Raw genomic sequence first — 17,911 nt, forward strand, 5'->3', positions numbered from 1 at the left:
AAGCCCCTCCCCCAGAACATACTACATTCGTTCTGTTACTTTAAAAATAATATTGCCGATCATAATCATTTCATTGTACAGACAAAATCACCACTACTTTTATACACTTCATATTGATACAATCCCAATTTCACCTATCCCCATAATTTCAACAGATCATCACATTTTCACATCCAACTCCTTCGCTGGTTTTGTGGTACCTTCCCATACTACACTGCGCATGTGCACATCAGGTCAACCTCAATAAACTAGCTCCTGCTGCTCCAGGTCGGTTTGGTCTTCCCCTGCACCGATAGCTGTACCCCACTATGGCACAGACAAACAAACACACGGAGAGAGGAAACGGGGAACGGAGGGAGACAAGACAATGAACAAAATCCTATAACACAAAAAGACATTTAAACCGAGCGCTAAGTACAATAAAGACGGGAACAAACATTTAAATGTGTAATTGTCTGTAACATGATAATGGCGGTAACTGTAAAGACAACGACAGTCGAGACGATAACAGACATTTAGGTGTAGTTGAGTGTGTTTGTAGTGTGTTTTAAACCGTACGATTGTGAACGTGAATTGGAAATGTTTGTGTGTATGAAACCGGGTAATCTGCTGCTTGCTTCCCGTGTGCACCCTCGAAGCTAGTGCGACATTTTAGTGAAATGTGCGTTAGTGATATGTATGTAAACACATACAGGCAACGGGACACGAATGAATGAATGCTGTGGAACTACGGGGTTAGGTGGGAGAAAGGATGCCGCTCACGGCTTGAGACAGAGCCCTCTGTCACAGGAATGCTATCCCAGTTCAGGCTAAACCTACATATCAGCTTCAAAGACAGATCTGTGGTTTTCATCGCTCTTACGTACACATTTAAGAGGTCAATGGACATTGGTTTATCTTCAGTTGAAGCTTCTTTTGTGACCATTCGCATCACTATTGCAGTTGCCCATTATACCAGTTCCACGTCAGATCATCTCCAGTGATCTGATACTCTTTCACCCGTTGCCTGAGTCAACAAACAGATATTCAGGGAAAGGCTATATGATTACCTTGGAAAACAGACATGAACGCAAAATATTTTTTCACCGATGCTGGTTCTCAGAGATATGTTTGGCTGTACTAAAACTAACTCTGTCACGCAAAGCATTTTAAAGTCCCTCCGTTTGACTCGGTGAATAAAGTAAACTCTGAAAGAGTCAAATCTGCATAGGTTTGCAATGTGCTATGATGTATGATTTTGCATCTGATTTGTTTATCTGTAAAAGAGTGTATATGTTTAAAAAAAAATGCGTTTTATGTTCTTATGTTTGATCTGGGTGTGCATTGCTTTCACTGATTTTATACACCAGTCACTGAGCTCTGAGGCAAATTTTCAATAAGCTTGTTAGGAAATTTAGTGCTCTTGTATATCCAGAGGTATCTGAAGAGAGGTATGTTGAGATGGGGACATTAATAAACCCCTTGTACCCCCTTAAATTCCACCTTTAAACATTCTACACTGACATATTTTTATATAAGCCTGAGGAGAGAGTCGTTTGTAGTAGTGTGAGAAGGATATCAAGTGGCCAAATTTCACTCTCACTGTTTTTCTATTATGACAGTTACAGTTAACATTATTATCCAGTTGTAACAGTCTGGATTGTTGGAAACAGATATTGTCACTCTTGACAGAGCTTTGAGATGCAGCTGATGCTGAATTTTCTCTGTTTCTAAATGCGTGAGACAGCTGAAGAGGAAGCACTTGTTTAATGCACTGGATTTTATACAGGAGTTAGCTTTCGGCTTCAATTGCTTTACTTCATCTGTTTTCTGTCAAATAAAAGAACAAGTTGGCTATTTTATACTTGCAGTTCTAAAACAGAGTCTCCAAATTCAGAAGTGTCTTTGCACACTATGTCCTGGCTCTTAGTGCCCTGGTTTCTGTGAGTCCAGTCTGGGCATCTGAGTCTTTCTCTATGCCATGCTGTAAGCACTAGCTAATGTGAAAGGAGGACCTACCAGATGTATTCCACAGTTCCAGTCAGTACACACGCACACACACACACACACACACATTACATTATATTACATTAAGAGGTTCTTGAAGATAGAGAGGGACGCCCCTGCTTGGATGGCAACTGGTACCTTGTTCAACCATCGGGGAACGAAAACAGTCTGGACTGAGATTGCCTTGTTTGTAGGAAAGGGAATGCTAGACGATGTTCCTTGGAAAAACACAGTGGGCCAGTAGGAGCATAAGCCTGTTTTAGCGAATTTAGGTAGATGGGTGCAGACCCAGAAGTCACTCTGTAAGTGAGCTTTAGTGACTTAAATTTGATTCGGGCGACCATGGGTAGCCAGTGGAGGTCAGGGCGTGTGTGTGTATGTACACATATGTGAGTTTATCTTTTTGTGTGTACGTACATATATATATATATATATATATATTTATGTGTGTGTATGTACTGACCCCAGGTTCTCCTTTCATGTTAGCTAGTGCTTACAGCATGGCATACAGAAACTCAGATGCCCAGAGTGGACTCACAGAAACCAGGGCACACACACTCTTTCATTCTTACTCTCTTTCTCCCTCTTTCCCTTTCTCTGTCCATCCCATAGCCCTGTGATTCTTCTTCTTCATCTCCCACCTCGGTGTCATCCATCAGAATTCTCTCCTTTCACACTCCAAGAGGGTCTTCCCTCTTCAGCAAAAACACTTTCTCTCCGTCTTGCTTACTCACACATTCTCTCTCTTCCTCCCTCTCCTGCCATGTTTCTAAATTGTTTTATTCTGTCGTTCCCCTCTCTTGTCATTGCATTCATTTTCGCGTAGATGGGACTTTTTGAGTGATGTTGGCAGCCCGGTTGGATGGCTTGTAGCCCATTACAGACTGTGCATTTAATATAAAACAAATGATCATTGTTTTTTTATGGGAACTGTTGTGTTGTGAAATTAAAACTGCTGAACATAGTATGATTTAAACTAGAATTTGGGATGAAGTAGGAACTGTTCAGCTAGCACGGGCAGAGCTGATAGTGAACAGTAATGGGTCTGGATACACGGGCAGAGCTGATAGTGAACAGTAATGGGTCTGGATACACGGGCAGAGCTGATAGTGAACAGTAACGGGTCTGATAGTGAGCAGTAATGTGTCTGGATGCACTGTGACTGTGGTGGGGTAGTTTCATATTATTGGAACAGTACTCTCATAATTACAAATTTGACACTAGCCTGCTTAGCCAGAATACATTAACCTATGTGCAATGTTTGTGCACAAGGTCACGGTGAATACTTCCAGTGATGTGTCAGTTATAGCTCCGACTGATTGGTCTGTTTATTCATCAGCCCAGTTTAAAACAGTGATCATTTGGTTTGCTGTGGTTATGCTTAGGTTTTACTTAGGACAGTGGACTGGAACCTGTGAACCTGATCTCATCCATCACTACACACACTCACACTCACACACACACGCATACTCACATTCACACTCACACACACACACACACACACACACACACACACACACACACACACACACAGGCATGGAGAATAGGGTGATCTCTCTCTCACATACATACACTTCCTGTCCATGAACAACCCTGAGGCTCACAGTCAGTGACACTTTTATGGTGTTTTTTTTTCTTTACTGTCCTCAGCGTTTCTCACTCCATATCCTTTTTTAGCACATGAGATTAAGGGGTGGAACCAGGTCTCAGGGAAGCTGAATCCCTAACATTTGTTACCTATTGTAACTTCTGCAGTTCTAGGATGTATCAGATAACCTGCCCCCTGCGAGGAAAGAGGGCCAGACTTTTTATTTGAACAGGGCATTTACTTATGTTGGTAATGCCACTGAGACTTTAGCTGTGCAGAGTACAGGAAGAGGACATCAGACTCTGTGTAAGTCACACTGCCAGACAAGGAACAGTAACACTGTATTAATCAGAGTGTCACTTATTGTCACACTTCATACTTCATCCACACAGTAGTGATTAATGTAGCTCTTCTCCTGTGATATACAATATATAAAACACACACACACACACACACATTTAAGAGGTCAACGAATGTTGTTTTGTCTTGAACTGAGGTTTTTTTGTGTCCATCAGCATCACATTATTGCAGCTGCCCATTATACCAGTTCCACATCAGCTCATCTCCAGTGATCTGATACTCTTTCATCCATTGCCTGAGTCAACAAACAAATATTCAGGGAATGGATTACCTTAGAAAACAGACATGAACTGTAGTTGAGATGATGATGTAAACTGGCAGTGAGACACTCTATTTGTCCCATCACCTCTAGCACATGGCAATATCCTAATTACCCTTATACAGGCACTAATGTGTTTCTCCCAACCAGGACGCTAAGTGGGCTGTTCTCCTTGCACTTCCTCACATCATTAGGCATTGTGTTAATGCTCCTCTAATTAGCTGAAGGGGAAGAGGGCAGGGGTAGGCAGCATGATTTGTGATCACTTTATCTCTTGGGTATTAGATTACTGCCTGACTAACTTGGTCAAACATCATGTAGGTGGTCATTGTGACGTGAGACAGATTACATATAATTACCATGTGCAACCAGCTCGTCCTCCACTGATCACATCACCAATCTGTTGCACGCTCATTTAGCTCGTCTGACAGCGCCTCACTGTGTCCTCACACTGGCTTTGGTTCACAGCTTTTTAAAATGTTTTTTGTAATTTTATAGCAGTCCAGGGTGTTCAGATTGGGCAGGGTTACCTGCATCGCTTACTGATATTTTATATTTATAATTTTATAGGGGTCCAGGGTGTTCAGATTGGGCAGGGTTACCTGCATCGCTGACTGATATTAGACCTCAGTCAGATGTGGCAGGAGATTTCTGTGCCTGATGTCATCTTAATAAAGTGTATCTCACAAACTTATCATATTATAACAACAGAAATTAGGAGATTTCAAAAATCTCAGTGTAAGGTAAACGGCATTAACAATGTTCCTACATATTTACTCATCTTTTTTTGTGTCCTGTCAGGCCTCCACACTCCCCTGACTCCTTTCTCTCTTTAACACAGATGCTCCCATTGTGGACCCTGTCTCCAAGGACGTTCGCTCGCCTAACTACCAAACAGTGATTCTGCGCTGTACAGTCCTGAAAGCCAACCCGTCTCGTCTGGCCAGCGTACGCTGGTATCGTAATGGTGTACAGATCCGCACTCCCACCGTGGATCTGCAGGACGTTCCGCCACTGCGCTTCAAACTGGATCCCACCAACAATGGCACATATGAGTGTAGGATCTTTAATGGGGTTGGTTCATCCAGCTGCACCTTCAACGTGTCCGGTGAGTGGCCTTGGGATTTGTATTTGTTCCTGTGTGTTGATGAGTGGAAAACTTCACTATTGGAAGTTGTGTTTTTTTCCCCTTTTCTGCTGAGTTTATAAAATCCATGTGATCTCTCAGTTATTTCTCACTTAAGTGCTGGTGCCACACCCTCTCCTTGATGCATCTGAACATCTGTTACACTGTCTTTCCAGGCTCTGCTCTGTGAGGCACAGTCACAACTCTTAAAGCAGAGAGACTTTCACACACTGAAACCTGCATTTAGAGCATAGAGGCATTCACACACTGAAACATGCATTTAGAGCAGAGAGACATTCACACACTGAAACATGCATTTAGAGTAGAGACACATTCACACACTGAAACGTGCATTTAGAGCAGAGAGACATTCACACACTGATACCTGCATTTAGAGCAGTGACACATTCACACACTGATACCTGCATTTTGGATCCTGAGCCACATTGGGCAGGTGTGCTACAGCTAGATACAGTTGGTCTTTAAATGGGAGCTGGTACACACATCAGGGTCCCACCACATGGATTATTAATGTATATAGTGCTGCAAGTACAAGGGTTTTTTCTGGTTTTAGCTTAGATGCTTGGAAAAAATAAATTAAAAAACACAAAACAATCAAATAAATAAACGTATGCAAAGCAGACTTGTTTAACCTGGTGATAATTTCAAGTGTTTAAATGCTATTCTCATTACGCCTGTGCATGTGTGAAATAAAAAGCGGATAAACATGAAGTAATTCTAAAGCTCTTCCTGTATGCAAATTAAAATGAGGTTTGGACTGAATAAAGCCGTTAAAATAGGGCTGAACGATTAATCGATTTCAAATCAAAATCGCGATTTGAAACAATGCGATTAGCAAATTGTAAAGGCTGCGATTTGGCATGTACGTTATGCAGCGTGTCTGACCCAGAGTTTAAACTGTTGTGTGAATGGTTTTACAAATTGATGCCGTCCGCTTTGTGTGACAGTCATACTCACCAGTCAGAAGTGCCGTGTTCCTCGCGTACCAGTCATGCTCACCACTCAGAAGTGACCCAAGGCGACTGCGGATACGCCCACCAGTAACAAATATGTGAAACCTAAGGAAAGCGTTACATTTGTGGTGCGGAAAAATGGCTTTCACTGAGCGTTGGACAATTTAGTCCGTAAGAAAAACAGCACTTCAATATACAGATGTTGCGTCTGAGCCATAAGTGAATGACCTACCTATTTCAGTGTAAGAGAATGTTTACAGAAAGTTCCTATTATTTTCTATGGCAGCGTTTTGTTGCCACAAAAAAATGGACCAGTATCACGTTATAATGTGAAAAGTTTATTGTGATAACAAGATGTTTTCCACGTTTTAACAAGATATTTCACGGATCACGTTATAATGTGAAAAGTTTCATGTTATGATGTGAAATAAGTTTATTGTGATAAGATGTTTTTCACATTTTAACAGGATTGTTTCACGTTATAACAAGATATTTTCACATTATTACGTGAAACATTTCATGTTAAAACGTGATAACTTATATTGTTAGCGCATGAAACGTTTACATGATATTTTCACGTTATAATGTGAAAAGTTTGTGATAACAAGATGTTTTTCACGTTATTACGTAAAGTGTTTCATGTTAAAACATGATAACTTAGAACATGAAATGTTTCACGTTTTAAGGTGATGTTTTCACGTTATAATGTAAAAAGTTTATTGGGATAACAAGATGTTTTTCACGTTTTAACAAGATAGTTTCACGTTACAACAAGATATTTTCACATTATTACGTAGTATTGCATGTCTATGTGGTCCAATGTTTCTTTTGCTGTTGGCGCTAGTGAATCTCCTGGTTGATGGAGTCTGGCTGAGGGAGGTCTTCTCGGTACCATGATGCCAACATTTCTTGCTTTTCTTTCGTGAGGTTGGCCAAAGCTGAAGATATTAGGTATGTAGCAAGCAGCGCTGGCTCAGAGTTTTCCGCAAACCTGGTGTTTAGTTGGCTTGTCACGTGGTCAATAAAATGGTAGAACAGATTGAGTCTGTAATGTTTCTCTACTAACTGTGAGGGTGTGTTCTCTATGTTTTGCTGCCTATTGGTCACACACTTTTTTTCTGGAACCACATCAATGCTGCTGGCAAGTTCGGCTGACTTTTTATACATTTCACTGAAGCCCTCCTCATTCCTTAGCATAGAAGCTACATGAGCCACCTCTCTGGTCTTTTTGTAGGCAGTCACATGGACGATATTTGGTGACTGTAACTCTTTGGTCAATGGCTGAATGTAGCCTAGAACTTTGAACTTTTGTTGTGACAGCAGTGACAATTGTGTCAAATGACTCTATACTGTGTCGTAGGTTGCTAGCCTTGTTGGAGTTTGGTGATGTTCCTGATTCCACTTCTATGAGTGCAGAGTGGGCTGCATTGAAATGATCCAGAAAAACACCCACTGTCTTCCCTCTGGAGCCCCAGCGAGTGTCTGACATGAGTGGGAAGCCTCCTGTTTTTCTTTTGTCACTTGCCTGCGTTTCCTTGCTTCCTTGTGGTTGTTCTTGTAACATGTTCTTCCTGACAGAAGATGCACAGAAAAACACTGCAACATTCTCAATGGTAGCCATAGCGTTCCTGATGAGCGGGATGTCAGAACATCAATGGACTACCGCAGGATTGAGTGCGTGGCTTCGACAATGTGTGAATAGTGCCCGTGGTTGAAGCTCTGTAATGCGTTGTTGTACTCCACTCACATGCCCACTCATTGTGCAGGCTCAATCATAGCCCTGCCCTCTGAGATATTCAATCTCTAGACCCCACCTTCAACTGAGAGAGGGTGACTTCTGTAATAGATGCACCATCTTGTTTGGCAAGAGGACAGAAACCAAGAACTCCTCACATATCTTGGCTCCATTGTCACGGTTTATCTAGTGAATGCAGATAGACAGTTGTTCTGTCCCGCTCACGTCCATTGATTCATCTGCAAGGACTGTGAAAAACTTGGCTTTTTTATATCCTTAACTATGTCCTCCCGAATCTCAGCTTCACAGCATGCTATTAGTTCATTTTGAATCCTTGGTCCTATGTATTTGGCATTTTTTGGTGCTGTCTCGAGATGATGTTTCAGTGTTGCATCAAATGAAGATTCCTATGTGAGGAAATAATTAAAGTTGCCATCTTCACTTTCTTTTGTCCAGTTACCACACAGTGCTGTTCCTCTTAGACAGATTGATTATAACATTTAGGATGGAAAGGAGAGCTTTGCGAGTCACACTAACCCTCTTGGCATATGCATTGCTTAGAACAGATTTAATGCTTTTCTGTTGCCCTTGTGCAGCCGACAGAAAATTCTCAGCAAGCTCAGAGGCCTTTAGGTGGCCTGGACTACAACTGTGGTTCGAAATGACTCCCCGCTTCTCTCCAATAGCATTTTTCCGGTTTCAAAATCCTTCGTTTATGAAAATTATAATTGTTGTTTTTTTTTGCTAAATAACATACAAATAGCACAGTAGGTGGAATCTTCTGAAACAATATTTAAGCTAAGAATATTTCTCCTCCCACTTCATATTATAGTGCAATTGCTTTTCACTTTGTTTTAGGGTAATTATGGTTATGTTTGAACCACTTATTCTTGAGAGGGCAGCACTTATCTTCATCTGTTAGAGGTTTATTTTTAAACTTGGCTGGATTAAATTCATGTAGAAATGTGTGTCTTTGACTGACATCAGCTCTCTCACCTCTCAGCTCTCTCTCCCTTCTTCCTGTCAACTTTCTTCCAGCCTGGGTTCCTCCAGTGCTGCTCTGCTTGTTTGGTCTCTCTGAGTCTCCTCCCTCTGTGTCTCCTATGCTCTTTCTTTCAGCTTCCTTTTCTGTGTCTCTCTGCTTTCCATAACCTGCTCCCTCTCTCTCATCTCCTCTTGTCTTTCTATCTTCTACATTACATTCTTTCTGTCTATTTCCCTCCATCCTCTACTCTTTGTTGTCTCTCTCCCTCTGTATTCGGTGCCTGTCCCTTTCTCAATGACCTGTCACTTGTCTCTCCTGCCAAAGTGTGTTCAAAATAATTTAGTAAAATTATATACGCCCTCTTTGTTTCATCTTTGTGTTTGAGTTTGCATCACTTTGGATTTGAATTACAGAAAGTTTTTTTTTTTTTTTTTGTGTTGAGCAGCGCAAGCACATAATGCTAATCCTATCCTTGGCACAGTGGGCAGTACCTGCTCTTCCTCCCTCATCTCCATCACCTTCTCTCTTTCTTTTTCTCTCAGTCTCCCCACCTTGTCCTGTATCTCCTTCCTTCCTAAAGCTGAGCTTTGCTTGATAAAGTCTTTTCATTTTTGTTTGTGTCGGTGAAGAAAGTAAACACAGGGTCAATTGATATTTATATGCAAATGTTACAGGTAGCCACTATAGGACAACCTTGCAATGAAAATTAGCATGTCCAGGACACCTACCACTAGCCTATTCCTTATGTTTTCGTTTTTTTCCTCACTGAAAGCACAAGTCTCTGCAAGCTTGTGTAAACTTCAATTGAATTCCTCAACGCTCTCATCCTGTTTCTGCACGAGCTGGCAGAATCTAGCTCTCTCATGAATTACGTTAACCTTTGGGACTAAATATCTGTCCAACTTCTCCAATACTTCGTCATATTGATTTTCATCATCCTCATCTTCTTATACAAAAGTATAAACAATGTGCTTGGATGCTTTTCTGTGTCTGTTGGACCGTTGTTTCCATTCAGGCCATAGCTCCGGATGGCTGAAGTCAAAATATTCGGGCAGTAAAAACTTTGCCAGTTATCTTCTGACACCATCAAATGTTTCTTGAAGAACAGAGCAGGCTGATGTGATTGATAATTGTTTCATAAAAATGAACTTCGGGATAGTCAACACAAGGACGATACAAACTCCGACAGAACTGAACTACAACTGCCAATACAACAAAGTATCAACGCATACAGTCGGAACTTTGATAGCTGTCTTGGCAACTGGTCATAACTTCATTATGAATTATGCAGTAGTAACTAGCGCATTTATGTTTCTTTACATTACACACTCAAGTGAAACTACCTAGCCTGCATCATGATGGACGGCCACTGTTTACAGTTCTTCTCACTCAGTTGAGACAGAGCATAGGCAGACATACCTTGTGCACTTTAAAAAATGTAATAGACACATGTTGGAAGCAATTCATATCTTTAAGTTCTCATCCTTGCATTAGAATATAGAGCAGTTAGCATTTTGATGGTATCTCATGTGGTAATGCTCCATTACATATTTTAAATCTATTACACAGTGAATATTGAACTGAAGCTTGACTTTACAAAATTGTCAAATCGCAATGGGGACAACCCACGGCATAGTATCTAGTATCTACTTGATAGTCCAGTGGTTGAATATAAGCAGTCTGTGATAGATATCAGAACATGTTCTCTGCCAAGCCGGGAATGACCAAGTCCCCAAACGGAGTATTTCCGTTGTGTAGGTATGGTTATAAACAGTTTGTGGCAAAGCATATGTCACAGTTAGCATGTTGGACACTGGCACAGGCACTTGTTGGTATCATCTCCTGCTGGGAGTCAGTGTAGTGAGAACAGATCTGAATTCTGTGACAGAGGGATATGGAGTTAGCCAAAGACACAAAGTAATGACAAGACATTAGCTGTACCTTATGCATAGCTAAGGCCATGCGGAGTCAGACATTAGCTGTACCTTATTAAAGTCTCACACACACACTGTGATTGCACACACACACTGTGAACAGTGAGCAGTGAATTTGTCTCTGCATTTAACCCATCCAACACACCAGTAGTGAACACACACCAGACGCAGGAGCAGTGGGCAGCATTCCTCTGCGCCCGGGGAGCATGGCTAAGGCCGTGTGGAGTCAGATTTGCAGTCAACAGGAAACAAATAAGGACAGTATAAGTCTATTGCAGTGAAGGGCTATATAACCGATGTTTGAAAACAATCACTAAAAAAAGTTTTGATTTGTTTAACCCAAGATTTATTACCGATTTACAATATGTCAGTAACTTGTAATCTGCAAAACTAATTCACCATAAACCTTGCTGCAGTGGGTATTAACATTTCCACGTTTAACAATGAATAATTGGAGTAATTGCTGTGTTTTAGTTACAGTGATATATCCATACTAGTTTTGGGTGGTATCAAGGTATTACGGTATACCAGGGTATTTAGAAATACCGAAGGTACGAGTTTCAATACCATCAAAAATACAGACGCTTCACTTTTTCTATATCCTGATATGGAGATGCTGTATTGTGGTGAGGTATTGTAGTGCACAGCAGGTGCAACCAGAGGTCAGTCTACTGGTAACAAAGATGGCGACTGCGAGTGGTGGAGATAACGTAGGGCTAGTAAAAAAGAAAATGTCTCTGTCCCTGTTTGGGAGTATTTTGGGTTTCGTCCCGATGATAAAGGTGAGCCAGCCAGTCCGGACGAAGCTGTGTGTACTATGACTATTTTTATAAAAATATAAAATGAAATGAATTTATTACAACAGGGAACTTAGCCAATAGACAAATTATTTGTGGTGACCACTCTCACACAGGACTGTTATTTAATATAACTCTTGCCGATCTCGCCCATGATTTAATGTGTTTACATTCACGCTGCTGTTAGTAGATTAGTTAAGTTAAGTACCTTTCCCATGCACCCTATGGGTTGATTACGTTGTGTGTTCTGCGACAACGAGGATGCGGAGTGGTTACAAAATCCGGAAGTCTGGTCTGCAATACACAATAATAGTTTACTGCACTACCCTATTTCCATGGTGTTTTACGACATTACATCATATTTCTGTGTCCCCTGCCCGATTTACAATATTTTATTAGGTCATATTTCATAACTATGCTATTGTTTATGCTATGCTATGCTAATATGCGAAGCCTACGGACAATAAACTATGTTAAACTAAACTATGCTAATATGCTAAGCCTTCAGAGAATCTTTGAAAAAAAAAAGCAGTACTTCAATAACATTATCAGTATATGCTAACACTCCATCTCTCAATGAAAACAATACGTGCTCTTTGTGCCGTAAAATGTTTACGCATGAGCAGTACAGATCTGGCACTGCTGGAACATGTCATGTAGTGTGCGCATGCTTCGGATACTGCACATGCGTATTGCAGTCTGGACTTCCGGACTTTCGTACTTCAGGCAAAATCGGGCAGCTCTCAAAATCAACTGCGCATGTGTGTTGCAGACCAGACTTCCGGATTTCGTAATTCCGGGGAAAACCTGGGAGCGAGGTAAATCGGGCAGTTACAGATGCCGCATTGGCAGCTGCTGTATGTCGCCGCTCTGCGTCTGCACGTCCGCTATATTGGAGCGTTCAAGATCCTCTAGTAAACAAATACAATGTGTATTGAGGGATCCAGACTTCTGTATAAAAATCAACTGTAACTAATTCTAATTAATTCTGAACTGATTTCCATGAAATCTGGTTTGTTATAAATGTGAGAAATTTATATGATACTGGTTATTTACTGGAATTAAATTCAGTCACTGGGGACGGATCTAATCGTCTCTATGCCAACTCATTAACCTTCTGAATAGCCACAACTTCCTCTGGGACATGCCGGCTCCATACAATTGGCAACATCAAGTGTAAATTATTTAGAATTTCAGCTTCTGTGAATTTCTCCAAAAAGTAGAGAAAATGTAATCAAAAATCTAATTCCTACCTGATGCCCTGATGGAACTGAACAGGAGCTCTAAATGGTCCTGGCCGAAGCTGCATGTGCAGACATAATGCTGTGACTGAAGGGCAGTTAGGCTAGGTTAAAATATTTTTATGTAAAAATGTGACTATGACTATGTAAGGGATCATAGACAGCGAGCCAGTTATTATTGCGAAATAAACCCCGACGCGAAGCTGTATTATCCCGCTTATTACACGGCTACTTACTAAAGAAATCAATCATTTGACACAAAATATTGATTAAAAATTATTTTATTGCTTCCACTAAAAACAAGTTCATAAGATTCTGCAGTTGGTCCATAGCAACAGTCTGTTAGTCATAGCAACGGTCTGCTACTCAGAAATGACACACCATAGAATGCCATAATTGACCAGTCAGAATCGAGTGCTCAACAAAGTCTTGTAATAAATATAGTTAAAAAAGGATTGAGAGACAATAACCTTGCTCACAAGAATGTTTTGGTAACATCTAGCTATTTCATGAAAATTGGCTCAGAATTAAACGAGTTACAGTGATTTTTGCAGAGAGGTCTGCATCTCTCAATATACATTGTATTGGTTTACTAGAGGATCTTGACTGCTCCAATATGGTGGTCGTGTAGACGCATACAGCAGCGGCCAATGCGGCATCTATGTATCCATATCTGTGGGTAGTTGTAACTGCCCAATTCTCCTCGCTCCCAGGTTTTCCCCGGAATTACGAAATCCGGAAGTCCGGTCTGCAACACACATGCGCAGTTGATTTTGAGAGCTGCCCGATTTTGCCTGAAGTACGAAAGTCCGGAAGTCCAGACTGCAGTACGCATGTGCAGTATCCGAAGCGTGCGGACACTACATGACGTGTTCCAGCAGTGCCAGATCTGTACTGCTCATGCGTAAACATTTTACGGCACAAAGAGCATGTATTGTTTTCATTGAGAGATGGAGTGTTAGCATATACTGATAATGTTATTGAAGTACTGCTTTTTTTTTTCAAAGATTCTCTGAAGGCTTCGCATATTAGCATAGCATAGTTTAGTTTAGTTTAGCATAGTTTGTTATCCGTATGCTTCGCATATTAGCATAGCATAGCATAGCATAAACAATAGCATAATTATGAAATATGACCTAATAAAATATTGTAAATCAGGCAGGGAACGCAGAAATATGATGTAATGTTGTAAAATAACATGGAAATAGGGTAGTGCAGTAAACTATCCCTATGTTCGAAATGCTCACTTGTTCACTCACTATTATTGCGTGTTGCAGACCGGACTTCCGGATTTCGTAATTCCGGGGAAAATCAGGGAGCGAGGAAAATCGGGCAGTTACACTGCTGAAGTAAACAAAGGGTGATCTTTCTAACTCTTCAAAAAGGAGTTTCCCTAACGCTGAACTTTCACACTAGTGACCCCGTTTACGCTCGGACGATTCCTGAGTTAACAGTACATGATGGCTGCCACAGTTTAGCACAAATTTCTTCTAGCTTATCAATTAAATATGATGAGATAAATAATCGTGGAAATATTGCCAAATACAACATCATCAGATGACTTCTTCCAACTATAAAACCAGTTTATTAGCCACATGATTTTATTCAGCTGCCAGTCTGCCACCACCACCTGCACATCATCTCTGCTCAGCCCACTGATCGGTATCCGCCGCGGCAGTCGGGTATCAGGTTCTCCAGCAGGGTATGCTGAATCTATGGAAGAAGCACGCTTATTTCCTATCTTTTCATTATTCTATGTGCTATTATTATTTAAACCCAGCAAGACCTGTCTGAGTAGGCTAACTGCATATTAGAGACACAGCATTGTAGGCTAGACAAAGTTGTACATGCTACGACTTCTATCACCAGCAGCCTTTTTTTTGTTTTTTTTAATAACACAAATACCGTATACCCTGGTAAAATGCCAGGAATGTATGACGGTATAAAAAAATACATACCGCCCAAGCCTAATCCATACCAACAGAAAATGTCTTCATCGCAAGTAAAATTGTCTGAAGGAGTGTTTATGTCAATATGTTTTATTAATATTCTACCTTTGATCTCTGTAGCCCGACCGTACAGCGCAGAGTTCTACTACGACACACCCAACCCAATCCGCATTCTCAAAGGCAACAATTATTCCTACAATCTACAGTGGACACAAAAAGAGCCAGGAGCAGTGGACAGGGTCATTGGATACTGGATCAGCGTTCGACAGGTATGGACACACACACACACACACACATACGCGCACACTGGGGCTGTACCCAACTCAGAATTTTGTCAGTCAAATTGGATTTGGCTGTTCAATGTGAAGATTCGACTAGTCATTCCTTTTTTTTTTTCATAGAGTGTTTGGCAATCAGAAAATCCATTGGCATGAGTTTCAGTGATGATTTCAACCATATTATTTCAAACATATTTTTGAGCATTTAAAAAGCAATAAAAGACAACTGCATATGGTGCAAGATTTGAATTGCGGCCCATTTGAATTGCCAACATATAATGCCAGGCTACCATATGGATTTGTCGGAATAATGAGATAGACAGCACACATATATTTCTGTTTAGATCAAGCTCCTATGGCCTATTTTTTCACTCGGATGATGAACTACTGATGATAAAATTCACAATATGAAGTTAAGTTTCAAACATGCTGAATTAAAAACATTATCTGGCTATAAATGTCTCATATCCTTGTCGGTCATGTTGATCTGATCCGTTTTTAGAAAATAGAATTTAATTTGTTTTGCAATTACTAATGCTTGTACTTCAGTACTTACTGACTTACTTTTAATCAGAAATATTTGGAAAATTGTTAGTAAATTATATAAGAATGATATGTACAGTAGTGGATTTGTAGGCCTAACATGTTATGTCTATCTTGCATAAATTTAACAGTTATTTTCATACAGTCATACTAACTGGGATTCATGTCGATAAATATACAGGAGGGCAAGTGTGAGCAACCATTCGTTTCACTTTTATGACTGGTAGTCTATATTCCTTTTTTTAATTTCAATTCCAACCTTGGTAATGAAATAATATTTTTTACCGGGTTGTCCACGTTTATATAGCCTACATGAAACAACATGGTAAGAGCGAACGGAGCGAAGTATCTAAGATACGCTTTTAGTAGTCCATCTGGAAAATTGTAGTTTTACCACAGCAGACTCACGTCAATATCATCCACTGTCACATAATTACAGAGCTTAGTGTAAGTGCAGTCGGATTCTTTTAGCACCACAGTTGTCTTTTACGAAGTCCTATGTCTCAATTCTCCTTCCCATCTTTCCTTGACCTCGTGACGTTTTCCATCGAGGTCAAGGAAAAGTGGTTAGGAAAGGACATAGGACGTTATTTTTTGACTTTTAGGTAGGGCAGGACCCGGGTATTCGACTGTTCAGATATTTGTTTGTTGGGTAGGTATTCGATTTTCAATTTTGGGATTCGGATATTCGTTTTTGGCTTTTTTTTTTGTTTTGTTTAATAATAAAGGCAAACTGCAAAATACATTTTGTTAGCACATTCTTGTACTATATTCTTACTTGACTGATATTATACTGTTTAACCAGTGACATTATATGGTTCGTCCTGAATTGTCCTGGTTTCAAGGGTGTCCCGAGTGTCCCCAGTCCCGACAAATATCTGTAAAAAACTAAATGTCTCGGTTTCCAACATTCACCACCAAATTGTCCTGGTTTTCACCACAATTTAAGTAATAATAATAACATTATACTTGTTTTCAGCACTTACATAGACGTTTATCATGTTCTGTCCCACTTATTATAACACAAACAATGCACCGTGCATCTGAAAATTTGTGTGTTTGTGTGTCAATCAATTAATGTGACGTTGTCAAGGGTGTGGCTAAGACGCTTGTGGCTCTGTCTGACAGAATCTGTCAGTACACTAACAGATAGCATCATGCTGAAGAGAAAGTCGTTTCTTTGTGAAGTTGTCAGCAACAGAAAAGCTGTGTTCTGCACACACTTCAGGAGTATATTTTCAGTCGTGCACGGTGGAAATGCCGACATAAAAGATCACATTAACGAAAATGCCTGTGGTGCGTGCATAAGCGCATACATGTGCACGTGCATGAAGGTGATGTGCACTTGCTTTCCCTGGAAAATAGTTGCAACTGATCCGAAAAGTTAAAATAAAACATAAGAAGTAATATGGGAATGTACAATGTATTTCATACAAATATTTTAAAATTTGTTTTCGGGAAGAAAAAAACATCTGCCAGGTGTTCCTCTTAACTGTGAGAGCACTGGGTATTTGTGCTCTGCCTACTTGTGCTGACGTGAGAAGAAGACAATAGGAGAGTGGAGGGGAGAGAGAGCACAAATTGAAAACGGGGCAGTGCAGCCTGATTAAAATATAGGCAAAACATAGATGCTCCACGTTCCTCAATTTAATGCAGGCTGCAGGCTGCTCCTCTGATATTTCCCCTCAGAAATAACTCTCGTAATATTGTGACTTTTTTCTCACAATATTACAGTTTTATTCTCGAAATCTAAGAATTTTTTTTCCTCAATGTGGCCCTAATACTCTGTCGTAGGACCCGCAATATGTGAAGCAGAGTTAGTTTCACTGGGAGGAGGAGATTAGCCTATGTTAGCTCTGTCAGTGTAGCTAGGCAGTGTAACTAGATCTCTCAGTCGGGGGTTAATTAAGGTTGAGTTCTTGGCGTACAGTACTTCAGAGAGAGCAGTTTTTATTTATAATGTTTTTTTTGTTTGTTTATATTCTGACTGTTCAGTGTCCTCCAATCAGGGTGGGTGTTCACACAGACACCTGTTAGTTTACAGTTTAGTTTATTGGTTTGAGTGTGGATTAAGAACTGAATGTTAGTTTTAAAATGATTTTTTTTCCAATGATGTTTATGGTTATATATGTTTATTTCTAGATTAATGGAAACCA

The 17,911-nt window shown here is 40.4% G+C and overlaps 1 protein-coding gene across 1 annotated transcript in view; it reads left to right on the forward strand.

The window, feature by feature from the left end:
• mdga1 (MAM domain containing glycosylphosphatidylinositol anchor 1) overlaps nucleotides 1-17,911 on the forward strand; it is a 195,989-nt gene that overhangs the window by 112,144 nt on the left and 65,934 nt on the right. Inside the window, exons 10-11 of the mRNA XM_030772222.1 lie at nucleotides 5,035-5,301; nucleotides 15,055-15,203. Of these exons, the coding sequence (XP_030628082.1) occupies nucleotides 5,035-5,301; nucleotides 15,055-15,203 (416 nt within the window). The remainder of the gene's footprint in view (nucleotides 1-5,034; nucleotides 5,302-15,054; nucleotides 15,204-17,911) is intronic.

Source organism: Chanos chanos, chromosome 4 (genome assembly GCF_902362185.1).
Source record: "Chanos chanos chromosome 4, fChaCha1.1, whole genome shotgun sequence".
NCBI lineage: Eukaryota > Metazoa > Chordata > Actinopteri > Gonorynchiformes > Chanidae > Chanos > Chanos chanos.